Source organism: Pelophylax lessonae, assembly GCF_965119305.1.
Source record: "Pelophylax lessonae genome assembly, chromosome: 5".
Classification (NCBI taxonomy): domain Eukaryota; kingdom Metazoa; phylum Chordata; class Amphibia; order Anura; family Ranidae; genus Pelophylax; species Pelophylax lessonae.
Window position 1 is genome coordinate 531,633,545 of NC_138772.1, and position 22,501 is coordinate 531,656,045.

At 42.3% G+C, this 22,501-nt stretch overlaps 1 protein-coding gene across 2 annotated transcripts in view; it reads right to left on the reverse strand.

Moving 5' to 3' along the window:
* ZFAT (zinc finger and AT-hook domain containing) overlaps nucleotides 1-22,501 on the reverse strand; it is a 352,480-nt gene that overhangs the window by 11,783 nt on the left and 318,196 nt on the right. Inside the window, exons 13-15 of one of the 2 annotated variants that reach the window (XM_082258103.1) lie at nucleotides 18,177-18,295; nucleotides 9,600-9,723; nucleotides 2,592-2,716 (exon numbers count right to left, since the gene is read on the reverse strand). In XM_082258103.1, the coding sequence (XP_082114229.1) occupies nucleotides 2,592-2,716; nucleotides 9,600-9,723; nucleotides 18,177-18,295 (368 nt within the window). Of the gene's footprint in view, nucleotides 1-2,591; nucleotides 2,717-9,599; nucleotides 9,727-18,176; nucleotides 18,296-22,501 lie in introns of both variants that reach the window. The other variant, XM_082258102.1, reaches the window with a different exon arrangement.

Here is a 22,501-nt window from a genome sequence, read left to right on the forward strand (position 1 = left end):
GGATCATGAAGGTCAAGGAACAGACCAGACAGGTCAGGGATAAAGTTGTGGAGAAGTTTAAAGCAGGGTAAGGTTATAAAGAAATATCCCAAGCTTTGAACATTTCACTATTCAATCCAACACTGGAAAATGGAAAGAGTATGGCACAACTGCAAACCTACCAAGACATGGCCGTCCACCTGAACTGACCAGCCAGGCAAGGAGAGCATTCATCAGAGAAGCAGCCAAAAGGCCCATGGTAACTCTGAAGGAGCTGCAGAGATTCACAGCTCATGTGGGAGAATCTGTCCACAGGACAACTATTAGTCGTGCACTCCACAAATCTGGCCTTTATGGAAGAGTGGCAAGAAGAAAGCCACTAAAAACTACTAATTAACCTCCAATACAAGATCCACAACCTCTATCTTTCGGCAAGAAGAAAGCCATTATTGAAAGAAAGCCATACAAAGTCCCGATGTAGTTTGCGAGAAGCCATGTGGGGGATTTAGCAAACATGTGGTCTGCAAAGATGAGACCAAAATTTAACTTTTTGGCCAAAAAGCAAAATGCTATGTGTGGCGGAAAACTAACACTGCGTCACCATCCCCACCGTGAAACCTGGTGATGGCAGCATCATGGTGTGGGGATGCTTTTCTTCAGAGACAGGGAAGCTGGTCAGAGTTGATGGGAAGTTGGATGGAGCCAAATACAGGGCAATCTTAGAAGAAAACCTGTTAGAGTCTGCTAAAAACTTGAGACTGGGGTGGAGATTCCCCTTTCCAGCAGGACAATGACCCTAAACATACAGCCAGAGCTACAACGGAATAGTTTAGATCAGGGATCTCCAAAAACCACGGCCCTCCAGCTGTTGCGGAACTACATGTCCCATAAGGCATTGTAAAACTCTCACATTTACAGGCATGACTAGGCATGATGGGGTATCATAGTTCCTAAATAACTGGGAGGGCCATAGTTTAGATCAAAGCCTATTCATGTTTTAGAATGGTCCAGTCAAAGTCCAGACCTAAATCCAATTGAGAATCTGTGGCAAGACTTGAAAATTGCTGTTCACAGACACTCTCCATTCAATCTGACAGAGCTTGAGCTATTTTGCAAAGAAGAATGGGCAAAATGTGACTCTCTAAATGTGCAAAGCTGGTAGAGACATCCCCAAAAAGACTTATGTGCCACCTTGTGATGGTCTATCACATAAAATCCCAATAAAATACATTTGCATTTTTTTCAAGGCACTGTAAATTGTTTGTATCTTAATATTTTCTAATTCAATCGAGACAACAGAATTTAATGGGACAAGTTTGATGTGATTTTCTATTTTTTTTTGGTATATACTCATACACATATCTAGTAATATCTACACATATCACATACCGAATCATCACATATCTATATATATCTATATTGTTTCTTCACTAAGACTAGGTTGATGTTGATAAGACAGGGAATGGGAAGACTTTCCACTCAATTTTGGAGAATTTCTGTCTATTTAGACCAGTGGTCGCCAAACTGTGGCCCAGGGGACAGATGTAGCTCTTTGCTTGCTTTAACCAGCTCTTGATGCACTATTTGAATCCACTAAAACCAAATATGGGTCATAAACTCCCCCACTGACACCAATGAAGGGGCAGGATTCCTCCAAATGACACCAAGGATGGGGCACAATTCCTCCCAATGACACCAAAGATAGCGACACCATTCCTCCCAATGACACCAATGATAGGCCAGAATTTCTCACATTAACACCAACGATGGGGCACCATTCCTCCCAATGACACCAATAATGGAGCCCAATGAAACCAATGATAGGCCACAATTTCTCACAATGACACCTATAGGGCACAAGTCCTCCCACTGACACCAATGAAGGGGTGCTATTCTGCCACTGACACGAAAACATGGGACAATGTTTATTCCCACTGATGTTGGCACCATTTCTACTCCCACTGGCCACAGTCTGACTTCCTTAAGTCTGAAGGACAGTAAACTGGCCCTTTGTATAGAAAGTTAGAAGACCCCTGATTTAAACAACAGAACATGTATGAGGTCAGGTTCTGATGGTGAATGAGAAATCCTGGCTCACTATTACCATTCCAATTTATCACAGAGGTGGTCAGAAGGGTTGAGATCAGGGCTCTGTGCAGGTCCCTCAAGTTCCTCCACGCTAAACCATGTCTTTACGGAGCTGGCTTTGTACATAGGGGCACAGTCATGATGGGACAGAAAAGGAACTTCTCTAACTGTTACCTCAAGGTTGGATTGAGTTTAGGTGCTTGCAGTGAAGATACCCTTTTACTGGAAACACTTAAACTCAATCATTTGGAAGGGGTGTTCACATATTTCTGGCTATATGATGTGATGTTCAAGTGTCCACAAATATATACAGTATACTGTATAGTGTATATTATTAGATACAAGCAGGAGAGTATGGAACACCATGCACGTAAAGTGAAAACCATTTCAAAAAGTAATTTTAGGTAGACATCACAAAGAAAATTCATTAGGTCTACTCATGGAAAACACACTGTAGCTTCCCTTAAAACATCAATGCTGCACTGTCTGCTACAATCCCATTAAAGTGAAAACAAGGGAATTACCTGCTCAACAACTGTCACAGTTCCCGGTGCCATGGCAACAACGGAGGCGACAGCGTCATGGGACTCCGTGCCCAACTCGATGATTTGTTGGAGTATGTTCATAGCGGTGGGGTCGAGCTTCTCACCTTTTCGAAAAATAAATAGGTACAAGTTAACTGCAGCCAAAGTGATAAAGTTTGCTAATGCGCTCTTTGCCCTTTTGTAGCCTTTGGAGTGTATTAAAATAAATAATTAATGAACAGGAAATAAACACAACTTTTTTCGTTATCTGAAATGATTGTATACCAAGTGGCTTTATAAACGTCTTTTTTTTTTTTTTTCTCTCTCATCGGCGTCGTGTATGCTTCCTCTAAAGCCGCCATCTGTGAGACCATCTGCAGTATTCCACAAAAACAAAGCAAGTATTCTGCATAGCAATTTTCAGATATGAAAACAAATAATGTTCAGAAATTAGGTTTAAGCTCACCTTATGCCATCAAGACAAAACTGTGTTTAGCAAATCTTCTTCATCAGTGTGCACCATTTAAAGGGGTAAATATTACCCATTAGCTGATGGTGGACAACGAATGGGTAATATTAGCAATATCTAAATATACTATTTCTCAAAAGTGTGTCCTGAATATAATATTTTCACCAAAGCAGGGGTAGGCAACCTTGGCAAATCACTTGTTGAACGACTACAAATCCCTTGAGACACTAAAAGACTCTGGCAGCCACTGGCATGACTCCCAGAGGCATGATGGGTTTTATAATTTCACCATACCTGGAGTGCCAAAAGTTGTCTAGAGCTTTCCTGTAATATGAAGCAATGGTTTTCAAAAACTGCACCTATTTCAAAACTTCCAGCCCTTCATAGTGCCCCCAACCTCAAACCGCAGCCCACAGTGCCCCCTGAGAGCCCTCAGCCTCCACAGTGCCCCCCAGCCTGTTTCAGAGCTTTGAGCCCTCCATGATGCTCCCAACAGTGACCCATAGTGCCTCCAGGACCCCTGAGAGTCATCAGCCTCCACAATGCCCTCCAACCTGTAGCAGAACTTTGAGCCCTTCATAGTGCCCCCAACCTGCAACAGTGGCCCACAGTGCCCCTAGGCCCCCTGAGAGTCCTCAGCCTCCACAGTGCCCTCCAACCTGTTGTCGAACTTTGAGCCCTCCATAGTGCCTTTAACCTCCAACAGTGGCCACAGTGCCCTTGGAGCTCCCAGCCTTCAAAGTGCCCTCTATATAGCCCCCAACCTTCTACATTGTTCCACAGAGCACCCCCCCCCAACAAGCCCCCTTCAGAAATGTCTTCCCCTACAGGGCCAACAAGCTTGCAGTCCCCTAACCCACTCCACAACCTCCCCCACCACATTGACACCCAGCCCTATCCAGAGCCTTCCAAGATTTCAATATATATTTCCCATACTTTTGTTATTCTTTAATATTGGGACATTGGGACATTGAAGATTTTACCAGGTCATGGCCTCACAAAGGTTGGGAAACACCGATCTAGAACAGACAGCATTGACTAATACGCTCATCAGTAGAGCTTTCAATGCCAACTCTGGGATAAGCAAATTTCATCTAGACACATTCATCATGTGCATTCTTTAATGGCATCTTGGTGTTCTTTGTGTATTTTTTCTAGATCTGTGCAATAATCCTGTTTGACTTTACCTCTGTGCAGGAGCTTCCTGTAAAAAAAACACCAGTCCCTGCTGCTCTCTCTCCTTGTGCAGGGTGACTGGTCTTGTCTCCGCCCCATCCTGTGATTTTCTGCAGGCTGCCTGTAATGGGTAGAGCCTGGTGGGCCCCTCCCACATCTTTGCTCTCAGCACAGGCTATGAAAAGCACAGTGATGACGTCGCTGCTTTTTTTTATAAGATAATACTCAGGTTTGTAAAGGCATTTGGCACACACAAAGTGGCTTTATAACCTTTGATTAGTGAGAAAAATATTAAAATACATATTGGTTGTGCCCAAAATTCAGCTTTAACTTCTTCTCGCTGACGTGGCGCATATATGCAGCTTCTGGGCAGGTGGACTTTTAACGCTGAGTGGCTACATATAAGCATCTCTGTGTAAAGACTTTACTATGCTAAGAGTCACTTTACTGTGCTAAGAGTCACCGGTGAAGACCGGAAAGCTCCTGATGGCGGGAAGGGGTTAAACTTAAGGGGAACTATCTCGCCCCCCTCACACAGTTGGCTAGCCTCTGTTATGTTGTCTATGATAATAAAGCTGGCCATACATGGATCGAAATTTAGGCGGTTCAGTAGGGAACAGCTGAATTTCAATCCATGTATGGGGACAGTGTTTGTACAGAAGTAAATCTACCATTAAACCAAAAATGTTCGATCAGCGCCGCCAGCTACAGACAGCAGCACTGATCAGTGTATTCTGATGGCAGGGAAGTCTCACAGAGGACATTACAAGGAGGCAGAAAAACACAGGCTCCTTAAGGTAAATCATTTAGTTTCAGTTTAAACCTAAAGTCAATCCTCAGCCTACCCCTGAACATAAAGCTGGCCTAACACAGATCAAATTGTGTCTGCTTCCTAAAGAACCAGTCAAAAATTGAGCTGTTGGTGGGTTCTAGTAGCGTGGTCTACACCAAACTGCCCCAAAATCTTAGGTGCCAGTCAAGCCTGTCACTGCAGGATAGGTACAGTGGGGAAAATTATTATTTGATTCCCCTGCAGATTTTGTAAGTTTGCCCACTTACAAAGAAATAAAGGGTCTATAATTTTTATCATAGGTGTATTTTAAATAATAGAGGCAGAATATCAACCAAAAATCCAGAAAAAAACACGATACAAATGTTCTACATTGAGTTGCAGTTGAGTGAGTAAAATAAGTATTTTATCCCCTACCAACCAACAATAATTCTGGCTCCCACAGACTGGCTACAGAATTTGCTTTTGTGGTACACAGATTAGTCCTGTCTATTTAGGAAGGTTCTATGAACGACAACGCTTTATGTGTATAAAAGACACCTGCCCAAAAATTCTCTTTCTTCCATTCAGCTGTTGTTCAGACTGAACATGACTTTGAAATCGTGCGAGTTCATCTGTTTTCAAAGCCCCATTTCAGTCCAACTTCGGGGGCGACTTCAAAGACATCTGTGCAGCTTCATTCACAAATGTCTATTGAAATTGTCCCCAAAGTCTTCAAACGTAATGCAGGAACTACTTTTGGAAAGTGGTGCAGCACCACAAAGTCGGCGTCACCTTGACTGGGACCCTCCCATTGCCCGCAATAGGCTGTCATTTGACCTGTCAAACCGCACAGATGTGAACGGGGGCCTAAACCTCACCATCATAGGCAAGAACAAAGAACTTTCAAAGGACATCAGGGACAAGATTGTACACCTGCACAAGGCTGGAATGGGTTACAAGGCCATCAGCAAAAAGGTTGGTGAGAAGGAGACAACTGTTGGAGCGATTATCCACAAATAGAAGAAATACAAAATAACCATCGATCACTCTCAGTCTGTAGCTCCATGCAAGATTTTGCCTCATGGGGTAAGGGTGATCATGAGAAAAGCGAGGGATCAGCTCAGAACTACATGGGAGCAGATCTCAATGATCTCAAGGCAATGGGGACCACAGTTACCAAACAAACCAATACGCCACCATGGAATGAAATCCTGCAGTGCCCGCAAGGTCCCCCTCCTCAAGAAGGCACATGTACAGGCTTGTTTGAAGTTTGCCAATAAACATCTAAATGATTCAGCGAGGGATTGGGAGAAAGTGCAGTGGTCAGATGAGACCAAATTTGATCTCCTTGGCATTAACTTGACTCGCCATTTTTTGGGAAAGAAAAACACTGACTATGACCCTAAAAACACCATCCCTACAGTAAAGAACGGAGGTGGAAACATTATGCTTTGGGGCTGTTTCTCTGCTAAAAGTACAGACCAACTTTGATGCTTTGAGAAGCTAATGTATTGGGCCATGTATTGTAAAACTTGGATGAAAACCTTCTTCCCTTAGCCAGAACACTAAAGATGGGTCGTGGATGGGTCTTCCAGCATGACAATGACCCAAAACATACCGCCAAACCAACAAAGGAGTGGCTCAAGAAGAGTGGCTCAAGAAGAAGCACATTAAGGTCATGGAGTGGCCTAGCCAGTCTCCAGACTTTAATCCGATAGAAAATGTATGGAGGGAGCGGAAACTCCGAATTGCCGAGTGACAGCCAAGATACCTTAAAGGGTAGCTCCACTTTAGTGGGGAAAAAAATAGCAAATAAAAAAAAAATAATATAGTGTATAAAATTGCGAAAAAACAAATCATATTGTAATTGACTGTTATTAAAAACAACCTTTCCTTTTCAATCTGCAGCCGTGATTTTCTGAAAATGCAATGCAATATGGCAACCTGGAGCTGTTCTGTACAGAATGTATACTGACCACACCCCCAGAAACATCATTTCCTGCTTGTGTGATTGGCTCACCAATTTTCCCAGAAGTCTGCACTAAGATACAAGTCAGATTTCTGGCATCCCCTGCAACAAAAATTTCATTTTTGGTGAGATACTTCCAATAGGAACACGTCTAAAGGGATGCAGGCCCAGCAGATTTCCTCATTAGAGCCCTGCAGCTGCCACAGCTGATAGATAATTATGAAACCACTCCCATTAGACCCACTCAGCACAGAGGAAAAAAAACGATTTCTTCAGAATAACAAAAGGTAGGAATCTGCAACATAGGTTGTTATAATCCTTGCAATGTACAGAGATCACTCAGAGGGGAATGTTTTTTTCTCAACAAAAGTGGAATTACGCTTTAATGATTTAGAGAAGATCTGTAAAGAAGAGCTGACCAAAATCCCTCCTGAGATATATGCAAACCTGGTAACCAACTACAAGAAATGTTTTACCTCTGTGCTTGCCAACAAGGGTTTCTCCACCAAGTACTAAGTCATATGTTGCTTGAGGATCAAATATTTATTTTACTCACTGAACTTCAACTCAATTTATAACATTTGTATCATGTGTTTTTTCTGGATTTTTGGTTGATATGCTGTCTCTATCATTTAAATTACACCTATCATAAATATTATAGACCCTTTATTTCTTTGTAAGTAGGCAAACTTACAAAATCCCCACTGTATAAAGTAGAATGAATGACTGCACACCGATAAAAGCCAACGTCTTTATTTCAACACATTCTTATATAAAATTCACAATCGTGCTCCAGCAGAATACAAACTCTCCTGCTGTATGATTATGGATTTTGTTGAAATAAAGAAGATGGCTTTTATTGGTGTGCAGCCATCCATTAAAATTTATACATACGCTGGTGGGCCCTGTTGGCACCCTCTCACCCAACATCCTTCAATCTCAAAATCGAAGGAGCCTGGTGAAAAATTGTTGGCTGAACACCTGTTGCATCGAATCAGAGGCAGTAACTATTTTGGTATTGACAGCTGCGTGTGCTAGCTATCAGAGTACACTAGCTGGCAGTAGAGATTCCTCCATCCATGCTGTTTAGGGAATCCACAGGATTCCTCTTGTTCAGCCCATGGGGCTGAATGAAAAAAATCTCCAGTGTTTGGCCAGCCTTACCCAAAACCCTGTGTCTGCATACCATACTGAAATCCATCAGCACAAAAACAGACCAAAATTGTGCTGAAAATTTGCCACAAACTTTTTTACCCAAATTTGTAGTGCATGTGGAGGAACTCCTCTGGGCAGGGGCATAACTATAGGAGGTGCAATTGTGACCCGGCCCCACGTTCCAAGGAGCCAGTGCGGCGCCCCTGTTCTACACCTGGATAGGAGGGGTGGCATATTGTGGGCATTTAGGAAGAAAATGGAGGGCATTGGTTCCTCTATAAGCTGTCTCTGTCGCCCCTAATATCCAGGTTTCTTGTCTCTTGTTGCCCCCAGTTCCCTGTGTGCTCCCCTGGTTCCCCCCCCCCCCGTTGCTGCAAGGGATGTGTCATGATAGAGAGCAGGGCAGGAACCAGTAAATATGTAATTTACCAGCCCCCTTCCTTTTCTGAATGGACACAGTGAGGGATCGGTACTGATTGCTCATGTGTCCATTCATAACTGAAGCATAAATCTGTTTACTATGCTTGAGTTTGTGAATGAACGACGATCTCTGTACAGCGCTATTCCTGTCCATTCATTCTGTGCAGCTGAGGCTGTAGAGATGGAGATTGAGGGCTGCGTCCTCAATCTTCTTTCTCTGTTTCAAAGGGGAAACATCAGAGGTCTGTTTAAACCCTGATATAATATATATATATATATATATATATATACAAAAATACATAAAGGCCCCTTTCACACTAGTGTGACTTGTTCCGCGATTTTGGACCGCAAAATCGCATGACAAGTCGTTTTCCATTATTTTCAATGAGCCCCATTCATATCAGTGCGACTTGAAGTCGCACCGACTTCAAAGTAGTCCCTGCACTACTTTGGCATGATTTTGAGGCCAAAGACATTCAAGCCCAGTCAAAATCGCAGCAAAAAGTCACGGAAAAATCACGGTAAATCGCGCGACTTTGAAGTTGCACAAGTGTGAAAGGGGCCAAAATGGTAAAAAAATAAATAAAACAACAAAAATAGAAAACTACTGACACCAATGGTGGAACTACCAGGGTGGCAAAGGTCACACCACCATGGGGGGCCCCAAGACGGCAGGAAAGGGGCCCAGGGCAAAACATGTGAATGTGTCCTGCTGTGGGACCGTAGTAAAGGGCCCCACGATTAATGGGAAGGGTCCCAGTTGGGTTCTAGTTAAGCCACTGCCTCTGGGGATAATCCATGGCCAATAGAAGAGGACAGGGTCAGGAGGACATGGCAAAGTGAAGAAGCATGACAAGATGGGCAGAGCAAATGTTTTACAGGTGAACAAAAACAGTGAACTTTAATCAGGCACTTGCATTTAACACGCACTAGGTGCTAGTGGAACAAACAGTCTGAAGTTCTAATACACAGGAGGCAATATTTACTTTCTCACTCTTAATTATTCATGTGATGGCCCAGGAAGGATGAACTTCATGCTCCACTTACTGGTTTCCGAGGTGTATCTCAAATCCTGGAGAGCCGCGACAGCTGTCTGTGTTCCCTGAGCATCTGCTTCGGCTTCAGCGATATGAAGGAACTGCGTAGAGATCTCCTCGGTCACATCCACCAGCTGCTGAATGTCGCACATTATAAACACAAAGAAGACTTCATAAACATCAAGCAGGCACAAAACATAGAATTAGGAGAATGCAGCTGGAGAATGGTTTGCTAGTCTAAAAGCCAACTTCAAAAACAAAGATACTTCCATTTTGGGTGGCCACTGGCTTGCTGCATCACCTGGCAAGATCCAGTAGCAAGATTATATCCCCATCCCCTTCAATGATGCCATAATGAAACATTTGTACATGACTGTCCAAACTTGTGGTATGTAAAACTACCCGTGTTTTGCCAGAGCTGCCTTTTTGCTGTCAGAGCCATTTATTTTTCACTTTTATGCACACATTAAAATGCTCTTTCTAGGCCTGAAGATTGGTTATAACCAGAGATGTATAGTAACGAAGTAGAACTACTTAAGTACTGTACTTAAGTACCGAAAGGCGGTATCTGTACTTTCCTAGAGTAGAATTTTTTTCTCCTACTTCTACTTTTACTTCACTACATTTTTTCGATGATTTCGATACTTCTACTCCAATATTTTTTTTTGTGCTGCATAGTTACTCGTTACTTTTAAAAAAATTACCACTGCCAGAACAGTAGATGGCAGGTTGCATAAAGCTCAAAAAAATGTGTATAATGTCATTTGTAAATCAGCGCATACGAAAATAAAGGCTGTGTATAATAAAAGCTGCTATACCAAATCTTTCCAATAAAAAGAAAATATGAAACAAACAAATAAATGGTGCTACAGCGCTTAAAGTGCATCAAGAAACTACTAACAAACACAGGTTAATCATTTGAATAAATCATTTGAAATAATAAAAAACAATATGATGTTCAAACTTTTGACTTCTTTCTTTAATAACTACATAACACAGTACTTGTACTTCTACTTTCAGTACTTGAGTAGAAATTTTTTTTCAAAACTACTGGTACTTTTTACTTTTAGTACTTAAGTAGCAAATTTTTTGAAAAAAGTAAAAAAAATGTTGAATACTTTAGTACTTCTACTTAAGTAACTTTTTCTGTGAGCACTTCCACTTCTACTCAAGTCATTTTTTGATCGAGCACTTGTACTTTTACTCAAGTAGAAATTTCGAGTACTTTATACAAGTCTGGTTATAACCTTCAAAACCATATATTTTCTGAAAGCAAGGACCCAGAAGAATACCATGGTGGCCAGTTGAATTTTTTTTTTTTTTTGTTAATTGTTAATGATAATTGTACAACTGTACCAAATCTATATTTTCAGTAAAAAATACACTCTAATTGCAGTGTACACAAGCACAATACAAGGTTTTAGGGCTAGTCTGCGAGTTTTGGCAGCCAGAATCACCATGGTTTACATATAGCTGTGGCTGATCTGCTTGTGTGAAGGAATGACAAGCTGACAGCGGCTAGATAGGTCCATAACTGTCTGGGGGTAAACACAAATGCAGCGGTTACCTGTGGTTAGGAATGAATGTTCACCCCTAGCACTGACGTTTCAGTCCCGGTGCGATCATCCGTCCCTAACCACAAATAAATGATCCATGTGTGATTACCTGCGGACACATCCAGCCTTGATTTATTTGTCATTCATTCACACTGGCAGAACGAAAAACACCGTAAACACCGGAATTCGCAGACAGTTTCTAATTGGAAATAAAGCCAAATAACCAATTTTCAGTAAAATATAGAAGAGAAGATTGTGCCGAGAACATAGATACCAAATACACCAAGCCTCAAAATGATACATAAGTACATGAGGAAGGCAGCGCATGAACCACACCGGGATGCAATGGATAAGGAAGTCAGGTGAACATCCAGTATAGAAAGGGTTAACAGTTTATTGGTATTGATAACCGAAAAACAAAGTACATAAAATGCTTACATCCCCCTGGGCTGGAGTGGACAAGGGCACCTGGCAGCAAGCAACACGGGTGCGAGGAGGTCAGTCTCCCAGGACTGCTGAGCAGTGTGTGCACAAAGCCCGAAACCAGCCGACGCGAGGATGAAAGGACTCCGCTGTAGTTCTGTAGCGGTGACATCAGCCGGACAGGCGCCACTTGCGGGGAACCAGGGTGGACCACAAGCTATATGGTTGCCATGAGTACATGTTACGCGCTGTGCGCTTTATCAAGTCATGTCCACCCTGGTTCCTGGTATTTCCCCGCAAGTACTGTACTGTGCTGTGCACCACTGCCCTCCTGCATCCCCTGCCCCTACTGTGCCTTTGTATTGATTAGGCTTTGATTTATGGCATGATTTCTTATTGTTTAAAATTGTATTGAGAGTACTAATAAATATATGTTTAATTCTATTAACTATGTATACTTTAATTCTTGATTGTAGGTGTGTAAATTGGGGTGTGCTGCTATTAAGACGGCCCAGAGGCAGACCCACCCAGCAAGCAGTCACTTTTGAAAAGCACTGGCAAGTTCTACATCAATATCTATGGACAAAAGAAGGCAAGGAATCACATCTCCTTCATTCGTTGAAGAGCTGAACTCCAATATGAGGAATATAAGCCTTACATTTAAAGCGGAGTTCCACCCTGGATTTTTTTTTTTTTTTTTAATACCCCCGGGACAGTCAGGGCTAGTGCATTCCACAATGGCTAGCCTCTGATCTGTCCCGGGTTGCACTTACCTGTTAGGACAAATACTTACCTTGCAAACGTCTTGTCCAGCGCTGCCATCTCAGATGTGGGCAGCTTGAAGCCAGCGAGATCCCCTTCGGCGTCTTCTTCCGCCTTCTTTGGTCCCACGATGCTCTGCGCCGGCCCCGACGTCACTTCCGGGTCGCGCGCGTCATCCCTCTACAGCTTCTGGGCATGCCCAGAAGCTGTTTAGAAGGGGATGACGCGCGCGACCCGGAACTGACGTCGGGGCCGGTGCAGGCGCAATGATTCCTGGGAGCTATGACGTTCAGCTCCCAGGAATCATTGCAGAGCCAGGAAGTGACGACGGGCCGCGGCCGAGGAAGGAGGAAGAAGGAAGTAAGGTAAGTATATTTTCTTCGCTACGGGGTAAGTAAAAAAAAAAAAAATATGCGATTATCCATTTCTTTTTCAGGTGACCCGGAGCGAGAAGATGGAGGTAAGTATAAAAATAGGGTGGAACTCCACTTTAATTATTATTACCATCAGATTCCCTTTCTGGACCTTTTAATTACGGCAGAAAATGGAAGACTCATCACAAAGACGTACAGAAAAGAGACTGCTGCTGATACCCTCTTGGAAGCCAACAGTCACCATCTAGATCTCTAATAAGGGGGATCCCCACCAGACAATTTCTTAGAATTCGTAGAAATTGTGCACTAGACTCGGATTACAAAACTCTATAAGTGATTTAGGGAAAGGAAATATCTGCACAGAGCATTAAGAAGAAAAGCATCTGAAAGACCTAGATCTGAAATAATAAAAATGCAAGAAGAGAAGTGGTTTAACCATGAACTGCGTAGAGGGTTCTTTACTGTCAGAGCAATAAGGATGAGGAATTCTCTTCCACATGCAGTGGTGTCAGCAGGGAGTGTCGATAGTTTTAAAAAAAAAAACTACTAGATGGGCACCTTAACGAGCACAACATACAAGGATATACAATGTACCCTTGACATAAACACATACACCCACACACACCATAGGTTGAACTGGATGGACTGGTGTCTTTTTTCAACCTTACCAACTATGTAACGGCCACGTCTCCTGTCCTTCCCAACATGGCTATGCTTTGAGACAAACCAGTGTGAATATAGGGCTTAAAAAAATACAAATCCTTTTGGCATGTAAAACAGCTCACTTCTATGTATTTCAACTGTGGCTCGCCTTTTAAGAACGCTCCATTGCTAACAGGTCTCCGACACAATAACTGTGCTGGGTTACTGCCAGTCCAGTGACATCTACACCCAATTGTGGAGGAAAAGGCAATCCATTACCTATTAGACACAAAGTGCTGTTGATGTGCCATTTACTCCATGCATTGTCTGCACATTAATCACTGTAAACAGATGCTGCTTAGTAGCACAGATCTGTGGCTTATCTGACAACACCCTGACAGGCTGCACATTCATCACAAACCTTACAGCGCCCAGTTGCGGTGCCAGAACCCGAAGCTCTCTTCACATCACATTATGGGCCCCCTGGCTGCCTGGCCCGGGCCTCCTCTACGGCCAAAATGGAAGAACTCCGAACAATTAAAATGGCACTGACTCAAACTCGCTCCGACACTTCTCCTACCTTATTAAGCTGCTGAGAGAAACTTCTCTGCTCCGTTTTGCCAACTTTTATAAAAAAAAAAAAAAATAGAAAACAGCAGAATCTGTTTTTATGAAACAATTTCACCAGTTTACAAAGAATTAGGGCTCATTCACATAGGGGGCATTTACATTTTCTCTACGGAAATCAGGGTCTTGCTGGCAGAGCTACTCATGTTCAGGCATGTACAATTCTGCTTTCATACCATTGAAGGACTGATGTACACGTTTATGCACCTAAAATCTGCAGATGTGTGCGTGGCAGCGCTGGTTTCAAACAAGATGACATGACTTTATATGTGAGTATGGTGTCTTCCCACTTGGGTTTCACGTTTACTGAGTATCCATGCTCGAATAGTCATCCATTCTGCATGACCACGAACAACATTTACTATATTTTCAGATATGCTCTTATACACATACTCCTGATGAGTGGGCAATGCGACCCATGAAACGCGTCGAGTTCAACGCTTTAGATGTATTTATATGCATACTGTTACTGCCATGTCATGTTTTATTGATGATTTGCATTATTATGCTTACGTAATTGTGTACTACTCAGATATGTATTTATTTATATGGCTACAATTTTACACATTACTGTTTTATTAATAAACCAGACGCATTGCTTTTTAATGACTTATTGAGTCCTCCTCATTTAAAGTCCCACCAGCATTTTCTTCTTTTTTGTACAAATAATTGGGATGGAGGTGTACTCAATTCACAGTGTGGGTCCAATATGTCCTCCGCATCTAAACACAGGGTTTTTTTTCTGCCCGTGAGAATGAGCCCTTACTTGATGTGCAAAGGTTCCCACGATGATTGCAAACTCAACCTCTTCTACTCTGTTACCCCAGGATAAGAGGCATTTAGGTTGGATTGTGGGATAGGATGGGGTAAAGGGGTGGAAGGTGATAGTGTGCCATAGCTCCATAGCTTTGGCTTGGAAGTCAAGTTGGGGCCTCTCTACCAAGCATGACCAGGTTGAGGGGCTCCCAAACTGAGCTGATACAGGCTGGTGTAAACTTTGCTCTGTTTATGATCAGGTTGCTATCCGCACTCTAAGTGCAGACAAGGAAGGCAACTGCTGCACATACCGGTTTGATCTCAGCTAGGTTTAGATGTGCGATTTGGGGGGTATTAAAAAAAAACATGCAGTTGAGCTTCATTTTTAGCACTTGCAAACTGCAACTACCCTCCATTAAGCTGCCATGGCAGCGAACAATGGTGTTCGCATGCCACAGTCACGATGCTTCGCAGCAGTGGCAAAAACAGGCAGTGAGGAGGCATCACATTACCTCCTCACGCTGCCTGACAATTGTCTCTGAAAAGCGATCCATGTTCAGGAAAGCTTTTTAGAAGGGACTGACAGACAGTGAGGAGGTGATGTGATGCATCCTCATTGCCTGAATGGCGGGTTTAGACACACATCTAAACCTATTCTTAAAATTGAACTAAAGGCAAACAGTTAAACACACCAATAAAATGCACATGTAGGGGCTGTTTTACCTGACAAAAGATTTGTATTTCTGGCCATCTATTAGTGAAATCTGCACAGCCTTGTCTGATAGAACAAGAGACCTGCTTCAAGATGATCCCCTCCCCACCTCCTCTATAAAGCTGCCAATAATATGTAAAGGGGGGGGGGGGGGGTATAGGTATACTTACCTATGTCCACGTGACCTTTTCTTAATTTTCAAAAATTTGCATTCTGCTTCTGTGTTGCCTAGGCCATGTGCCGCCATTTTGAAAATTTACATCACTATTCTGTCATGTATAGGACATAGAAACAAGGCTAAGTGACTCAACTATGCACCTACACATAGGAACTGGGGTGCAGAAAAATGGCAGCAGATGCTCTGGACTAATGAGTCAAAATGTGAAATATTTGGCTGTAGCAGGAGGCAGTTTGTTGGTGAAGGGCTAGTAGAGAGTGGTACAATAATGAGTGTCTGCAGGAAACTGTGAAGCATAGTGGAGGCTGCTTGCAAGTTTGGGGCTGCATTTCAGCAAATAGAGTTGGAGATTTGGTGGGGATCAATAGTGTCCCACCCGGAAGGCGTGTGATTGGCCCTAAATTTACTCTGCAGAAGGACAACAACCAAAAACATACAACCAATGTCATTAAGAACTATCTTCAGAGTAAAGAAGAACAAGGAGTCCTGGAAGTCCTCCCAAAAGAGCCCTGATCTCCTCATGGAGTCTGTCTGGGATTACATGAAGAGATAGAAGGATCTGAGCCAACTTACATCCATAGAAGATCTGGGGTTAGTTGTCCAAGATGTTTGGAACAAGCTACCTGCCGAGTTCCTTCAAAAACTGTATGCAAGTGTACCTAGAAGAATTTATATTGGCTTGAAGGCAAAGGGTGGTCACACAAAAAATTTATTTGATTTGGATTTCCCTTCTATTTATTCATTTTCCATTTTGTTAATTGATAAAAATAAACCATTAACACTTCTATTTCTGAAAGCATTCTTCATTTACAGCATTTTTTCACACCTGCCTAAAACTTTTGCACAGTACTGTACATAGGTGTGTGTGTGTGTGTGTGTATACAGTATCTCACAAAAGTGAGTACACCCCTCATATTTTTGTACATTTTTTATTATATCTTTTCATGTGACAACACTGAAGAAATGACACTTTGCTACAATGTAAAGTAGTGAGTGTACAGCTTGTATAACAGTGTAAATTTGCTGTCCCCTAAAAATAACTCAACACACAGCCATTAATGTCTAAACCGCTGGCAACAAAAATGAGTACACCCCTAAGTGAAAATGTCCAAACTGGGCCCAAAGTGTCAATATTTTGTGTGGCCACCTTTATTTTCCAGCACTGCCTTAACCCTCTTGGGAATGGAGTTCACCAGAGCTTCACGGGTTGCCACTGGAGTCCTCTTCCACTCCTCCATGACGACATCACGGAGCTGGTGGATGTTAGAGACCTTGCGCTCCTCCATCTTCCATTTGAGGATGTCCCACAGATGCTCAATAGGGTTTCGGTCTGGAGACATGCTTGGCCAGTCCATCACCTTTACCCTCAGCTTCATTAGCAAGGCAGTGGTCGTCTTGGAGGTGTGTTTGGGGTCGTTAACATGTTGGAATACTGTCCTCCGGCCCAGTCTCCCAAGGGAGGGGATCATTCTCTGCTTCAGTATGTCACAGTACATGTTGGCATTCATGGTTCCCTCAATGAACTGCAGCGCCCCAGTTCCGGCAGAACTCATGCAGCCCCAGACCATGACACCACTATGCTTGACTGTAGGCAAGACACACTTGTACTCCTCACCTGGTTGCCGCCACACACGCTTGACACCATCTGAACCAAATAAGTTTATCTTGGTCTCATCAGACCACAGGACATGGTTCCAGTAATTCATGTCATTAGTCTGCTTGTCTTCAGCAAACTGTTTGCGGGCTTTCTTGTGCATCATCTTTAGAAGAGGCTTCCTTCTGGGGCGACAGCCATGCAGACCAATTTAAAGCAGTGTGCGGCGTATGGTCTGAGCAGTGACAGGCTGACCCCCCACCCCTTCAACCTCTGCAGCAATGCTGGCAGCACTCATACGTCTATTTCCCTAAGACAACCTCTGGATATGACGCTGGGCACGTGCACTCAACTTCTTTGGCTGACCATGGCGAGGCCTGTTCTGAGTGGAACCTGTCCTGTTAAACCGCTGTATGGCCTTGGCCACTGTGCTGCAGTTCAGTTTCAGGGCCTTGGCAATCTTCTTATAGCCTAGACCATCTTTATGTAGACCAACCATTCTTTTTTTCAGATACTTAGAGAGTTAACGATAACAACAAATTTAACACACCTGCTCCCCATTCATACCTGAGACCTTGTAACACTAACGAGTCACATGACACTGGGGAGGGAAAATGGCTAATAGGGCCCAATTTGGACATGTTCACCTAGGGGTGTACTCACTTTTGTTGCTAGCGGTTTAGACATTAATGGCTGTGTGTTGAGTTATTTTGAAGGGGAGAGCATATTTACACTGTTATACAAGCTGTACACTCACTACTTTACATTGTAGCAAAGTGTCATTTCTTCAGTGTTGTCACATGAAAAGATTTAATAAAATATTTACAAAAATGTGAGGGGTGTACTGACCTTTGTGAGATACTATATATATATATATATATATATAGTTTTGACAAACCAATTACCTGTTATTTCTATATAGAAGTTCTCGACTTTCCTCAAAAGTACATACACCATGCTTACCTCCCACCCTGATTCCTTGCCATTTTCCACCACTTTCAGTCCATGCTTGCTCTTCAGATGTCTGTTGAACTCCCATTTTGTGCTATACACAAAACTACACACCGGGCACTTGATACCGCCTAGGAGAAAAGAACATTGTCTTTCATAATTTAAAGCACTTTTGTTAAGATAGTAGAAAAATCACACCTCTATTATATTTCTAATACCCAGCATAAGAAATAATGTTCAGATTCAATGTAGACCTAATTGTAACAACACAATCAGTAAAAGAACGGGAATATAAAACACCCACGAAATGTCAAGGTGTAAGAGAGAACAGCACCAAAAACTAACAAACATAATAAAAGAGCTAATTACCAATTCTCCTCCCCCTCCCAACATAAACCATAATTTATTTCAAAGATTGTTTAAACTTTCTAGAGCTGGGGAAAATAATGGAGCAATGCTGAGATGTGAATAGCTTGGTGCATTCACACATGAAAACACTTGTACCCGCTTCATGTGGGTTTCATTACTAAATTAGGAGTGACGCAGAACAGTGACGTTGCAGCTATCGTCTAAATACATTTATTCATTTGTGCATCATTATGGAAAATGTATACGGTTTATGAATGGGGATTTTTTCCCCCAACTTATCACTATAGGGTGAGCCCCGCCATTAAGAACTGGCATTTCCATCACCTCTGACAACCCATTCACACCTCTCTGTTCCAGTGCGTTAGGTCATGCAGGGGAATGTTTGAATGGGAGCCCCAATGTTGTGGAAGTCAAGACCTAACTAAAAACGAAGATCAGCTGGCACACAAGAAGCTTTTCTGGATAACAGAGGGTGGGGACTTTAATTTTTCTAGGTTTTTTGTATTGATTTTATCTAGCTTTAGTCCCCTATGTGAGATTATGTATGTGAAAAGTACTCTTTATTAAGAAATCAAGGGTCTATCAGACCCCTATTGTCACCTTTGTATACCATTGGAGCTGGTCAAGCACAGATTGTGCTTGGTTAGCTTCTCTCCGCAGCCACAGTGGCCAGCACTGAAGCCAAAAGCATTTAGAAGCTCATTGCTTCCTTTTATTATTCTACAGTTAGAAAATCAGAAAAAAGATAATTGCCAATATCTCTGTGTGCGAATATCCAGCATGTCTTATGTGTATGGGTGGTTCCTGCGCTATCTGAGGTAGTGTATGTTTCCTTCTTATTGCTGCACCACGATACTGGTACCAGGAACCAGTTGATACAGAATTAAAACAATGTGGGTTTGTGGCGCGCTTCAGAAGTGAAATGTTAAAATATTAGATGATGTGATAGATATTTAAATTATTAAACTCAATAAAGTGCTATTTTTTTAAAATGACATATTCTTTTGGCTGGGGTATATTTCCACTTCAAATATAAACGTGATGACGTAAATAAATAAATGTATAAACAATCTGTGTTCCCTCTATACCGTGTTAAACATATTTAAAAGTGCTGAGTGCTTTCAATCTTCAAAAAATATTAAAGACAACCAATAAATACGTATTCCAATTGAACAATGTGCAAATAGTTGCTCCAAAAAATATAAAGTGCTTTGTGCTTTCACTCTTAAATCAATATAAATTAAATTAATAAGGTGCAGTGTTCATTAGTGTCCATTAAATTTCATCCACAATATGGTGTAATTCAACTCAATCTCTTCAACTTTAAAAACCAAAACGTGCTTCTGTGCAGATAAAAGTGCTGTGACTTGCTGCCTCCACCAGGTGTCACATCTAGGTGCTCTAAACTCTCACCTTGATAAGGTGTAAAATACGCCTGTGTATATAGGTTAGCCTTCGGGGTGATAATTAGGGGCTTTCACTCTTTCCAATATCCTATTCCTGCTTCCGGGTAATCCTGTTCTGTCCGTTATGTGGCTGTAGGTAGTCTTTTTAGGAGGTATGCAGGATAGTTCAATCCCTGGGTTTAGTGGAGATGGATGGTGGAGGTGGCTGCAGGCTTTATACAGAGCTAGAAGGACTCTTAATACTTTTATCTTCACTTTAAGTTTAAAGCAGGTTTATAAATTCCAATTCAGAATGCCGCAATCACTCCTTGCTGCAGTGCTTCTGTTTGCCTCCCTTCACATGTGGTGTTTGGGCATCTCTGTTTCCTATATACATGAATATCCAGCACGGCCATCCCAGGCACCCAGGAGGGATGGGTAAGGACAGTCTACATGGTGGGGATGGGACCTTCAGATGTGGGGGAGGTCAGCACCGGTCAGTGTATGTGGAAGTGATGATTTCCACTAGAAGACATGTATAGCAGCTGGGACTCTGTTTACAGACTGTTGCTGCCTCAGCATAAACCTTACGTTGTATCAGCAAAAGCATTAAAGAGGGCTTGAACTCTGGAAGCTGTACCCAAAAAAGGCAAGCAGAGGGCAAAGGACCAGTCATCAACCAGTATTGCCTTTGCTCTCCCTGCAGCTGATCTCTTCCGCATTTCTGACTTACCATGGCCTTTAGATTGTAAGCCCCGTGAGCAGGGCCCTCCTATTCCTTTTGTATTGAACTGTATCGCAATAGTTCTATCCCCCTTTATATTGTAAAGCGCTGAATAAACTGTTGGCACTATATAAATTCTGTATAACAATAATCTTCTGCAATGTGTCTCAGTGGGGAGGTTGCCATCTTGGTAGGAGCAGGGCTTTGCTTCCTCTCATCAGAGCTGCAGCAGGAGATGTGGATAAAGCCCAGATGCACAGAATGAATGAAACAAACAGGGAGATCCTCGTACTGCAGATCTTCAGGTACTGCAAATATAATATTGCCACGCTCACAATATATATGAACAAGTGAATATTACCATGTCGGAAACCATAAAATAACCAATACTAATCATAGCATTACATGCAACCAATCCAAGATTCTTAAGAATTCTGGTTCCTATACATGCAAATTAAGATGTGAATAGTAAAATACAAAGTCCAAAATCAAATTCAACCAAAGTGAGAATAGTTACAAATCTTTTTAAGAACTTCACAATTGAATTCCCCGTGTATGTAAAGTGAAATCTACCACCAAGAACCACAAGATGGCTGTTCACCTTGAAATATGGACCCTTGAAAGTTTAAAGGTCAAACATACGAGAGACTCCGCTCTGGACTTCTTTGCTGAAGTCACCTTTGACGTAACGCGTAGGGCGGAGCCTTTTTTTTAATCTGTGTCCAGAGCGGAGTCTCTCTTATCCCAGTTAGCAGCACTGACGTAATAACATTCACTTGTTTACCTATATTGTGAGCACAGCACTATTGTGTTTGTATTATTGTATAAAGTTGGTCACTTTTTGTGCTGCAGCTTGTTTATTAGTACAGATTTAAAAGGTTAGCGTGAACGTTTTTTTATATACAGTGCCCTGAAAAGGTATTCATATCCCTTGAAATTGTCTCTCCTGATTGGCTAACTGACTTTGATTGACAGCCGCAGGAGAAAATGTCTCAGCCAAACAGGAGGGAGAGCCCTGAACGGCCAAGGGACTCGTGGACATCGCTGGACAGAGATGAGACTCAGGTAAGTATTAGGGGGTACTGGGGAGGCTGCTACACCCAGAAGGCTTTTTATCTTAATGCATAGAATACATTAAGATAAAAAAAACCTTCTGACTTTACAATTCCTTTAAGTTAACAAGAAAACTTTTCAGGAAAAAGTAGATAAAACACCCCTAACAATAACATTTTACATTTTAATTCCAGGAACAATACCCAGCACACAACACGCTCTGCAAGTTATCGCCTGCTAATAAACAGACTTTTAATGGCACAGCAAATGCCGACACTTCAGCAGCTTCAAGTGATTACATTTAATCACACACAGAAAATTCCTACTGATTTCAGCCACTTGAGATTCCTAAAAATAATGCCAAGTTCACAAAATTCACATCAAACTGCGGCAAGGTGATTAATTAAAGTGGGATTAATTATAGAACCTTTCAAAGGTAATGCTGTTGGGTATGTAGGTAAAAACAATGTATACAATGCCTTACTCAAAATGTCTGCTCCTCTTTTTTTGTAGGTAAATTCGCATGTGAATCTGTTCACTGGAGATCCGCGACATCGCTGACAGTAGAAGCCATCTATTCCCTACAGACCATATCACTGAGAACGCAGCCTGTATAGGCTGGTGATCGTCATTGAATATAGATCCTATCTATTCACTAGACGCTAGTGGCATACACTATATTACTGAAAATATTAGGACGCCTGCCTTTACACACAAATGCACTTTAACCACTTTACCACCGGAGGATTTTGCTGTCTTACGTCCAGGCCACTTTTTGCGATTCGGCGCTGTGCGAATTTAACTGA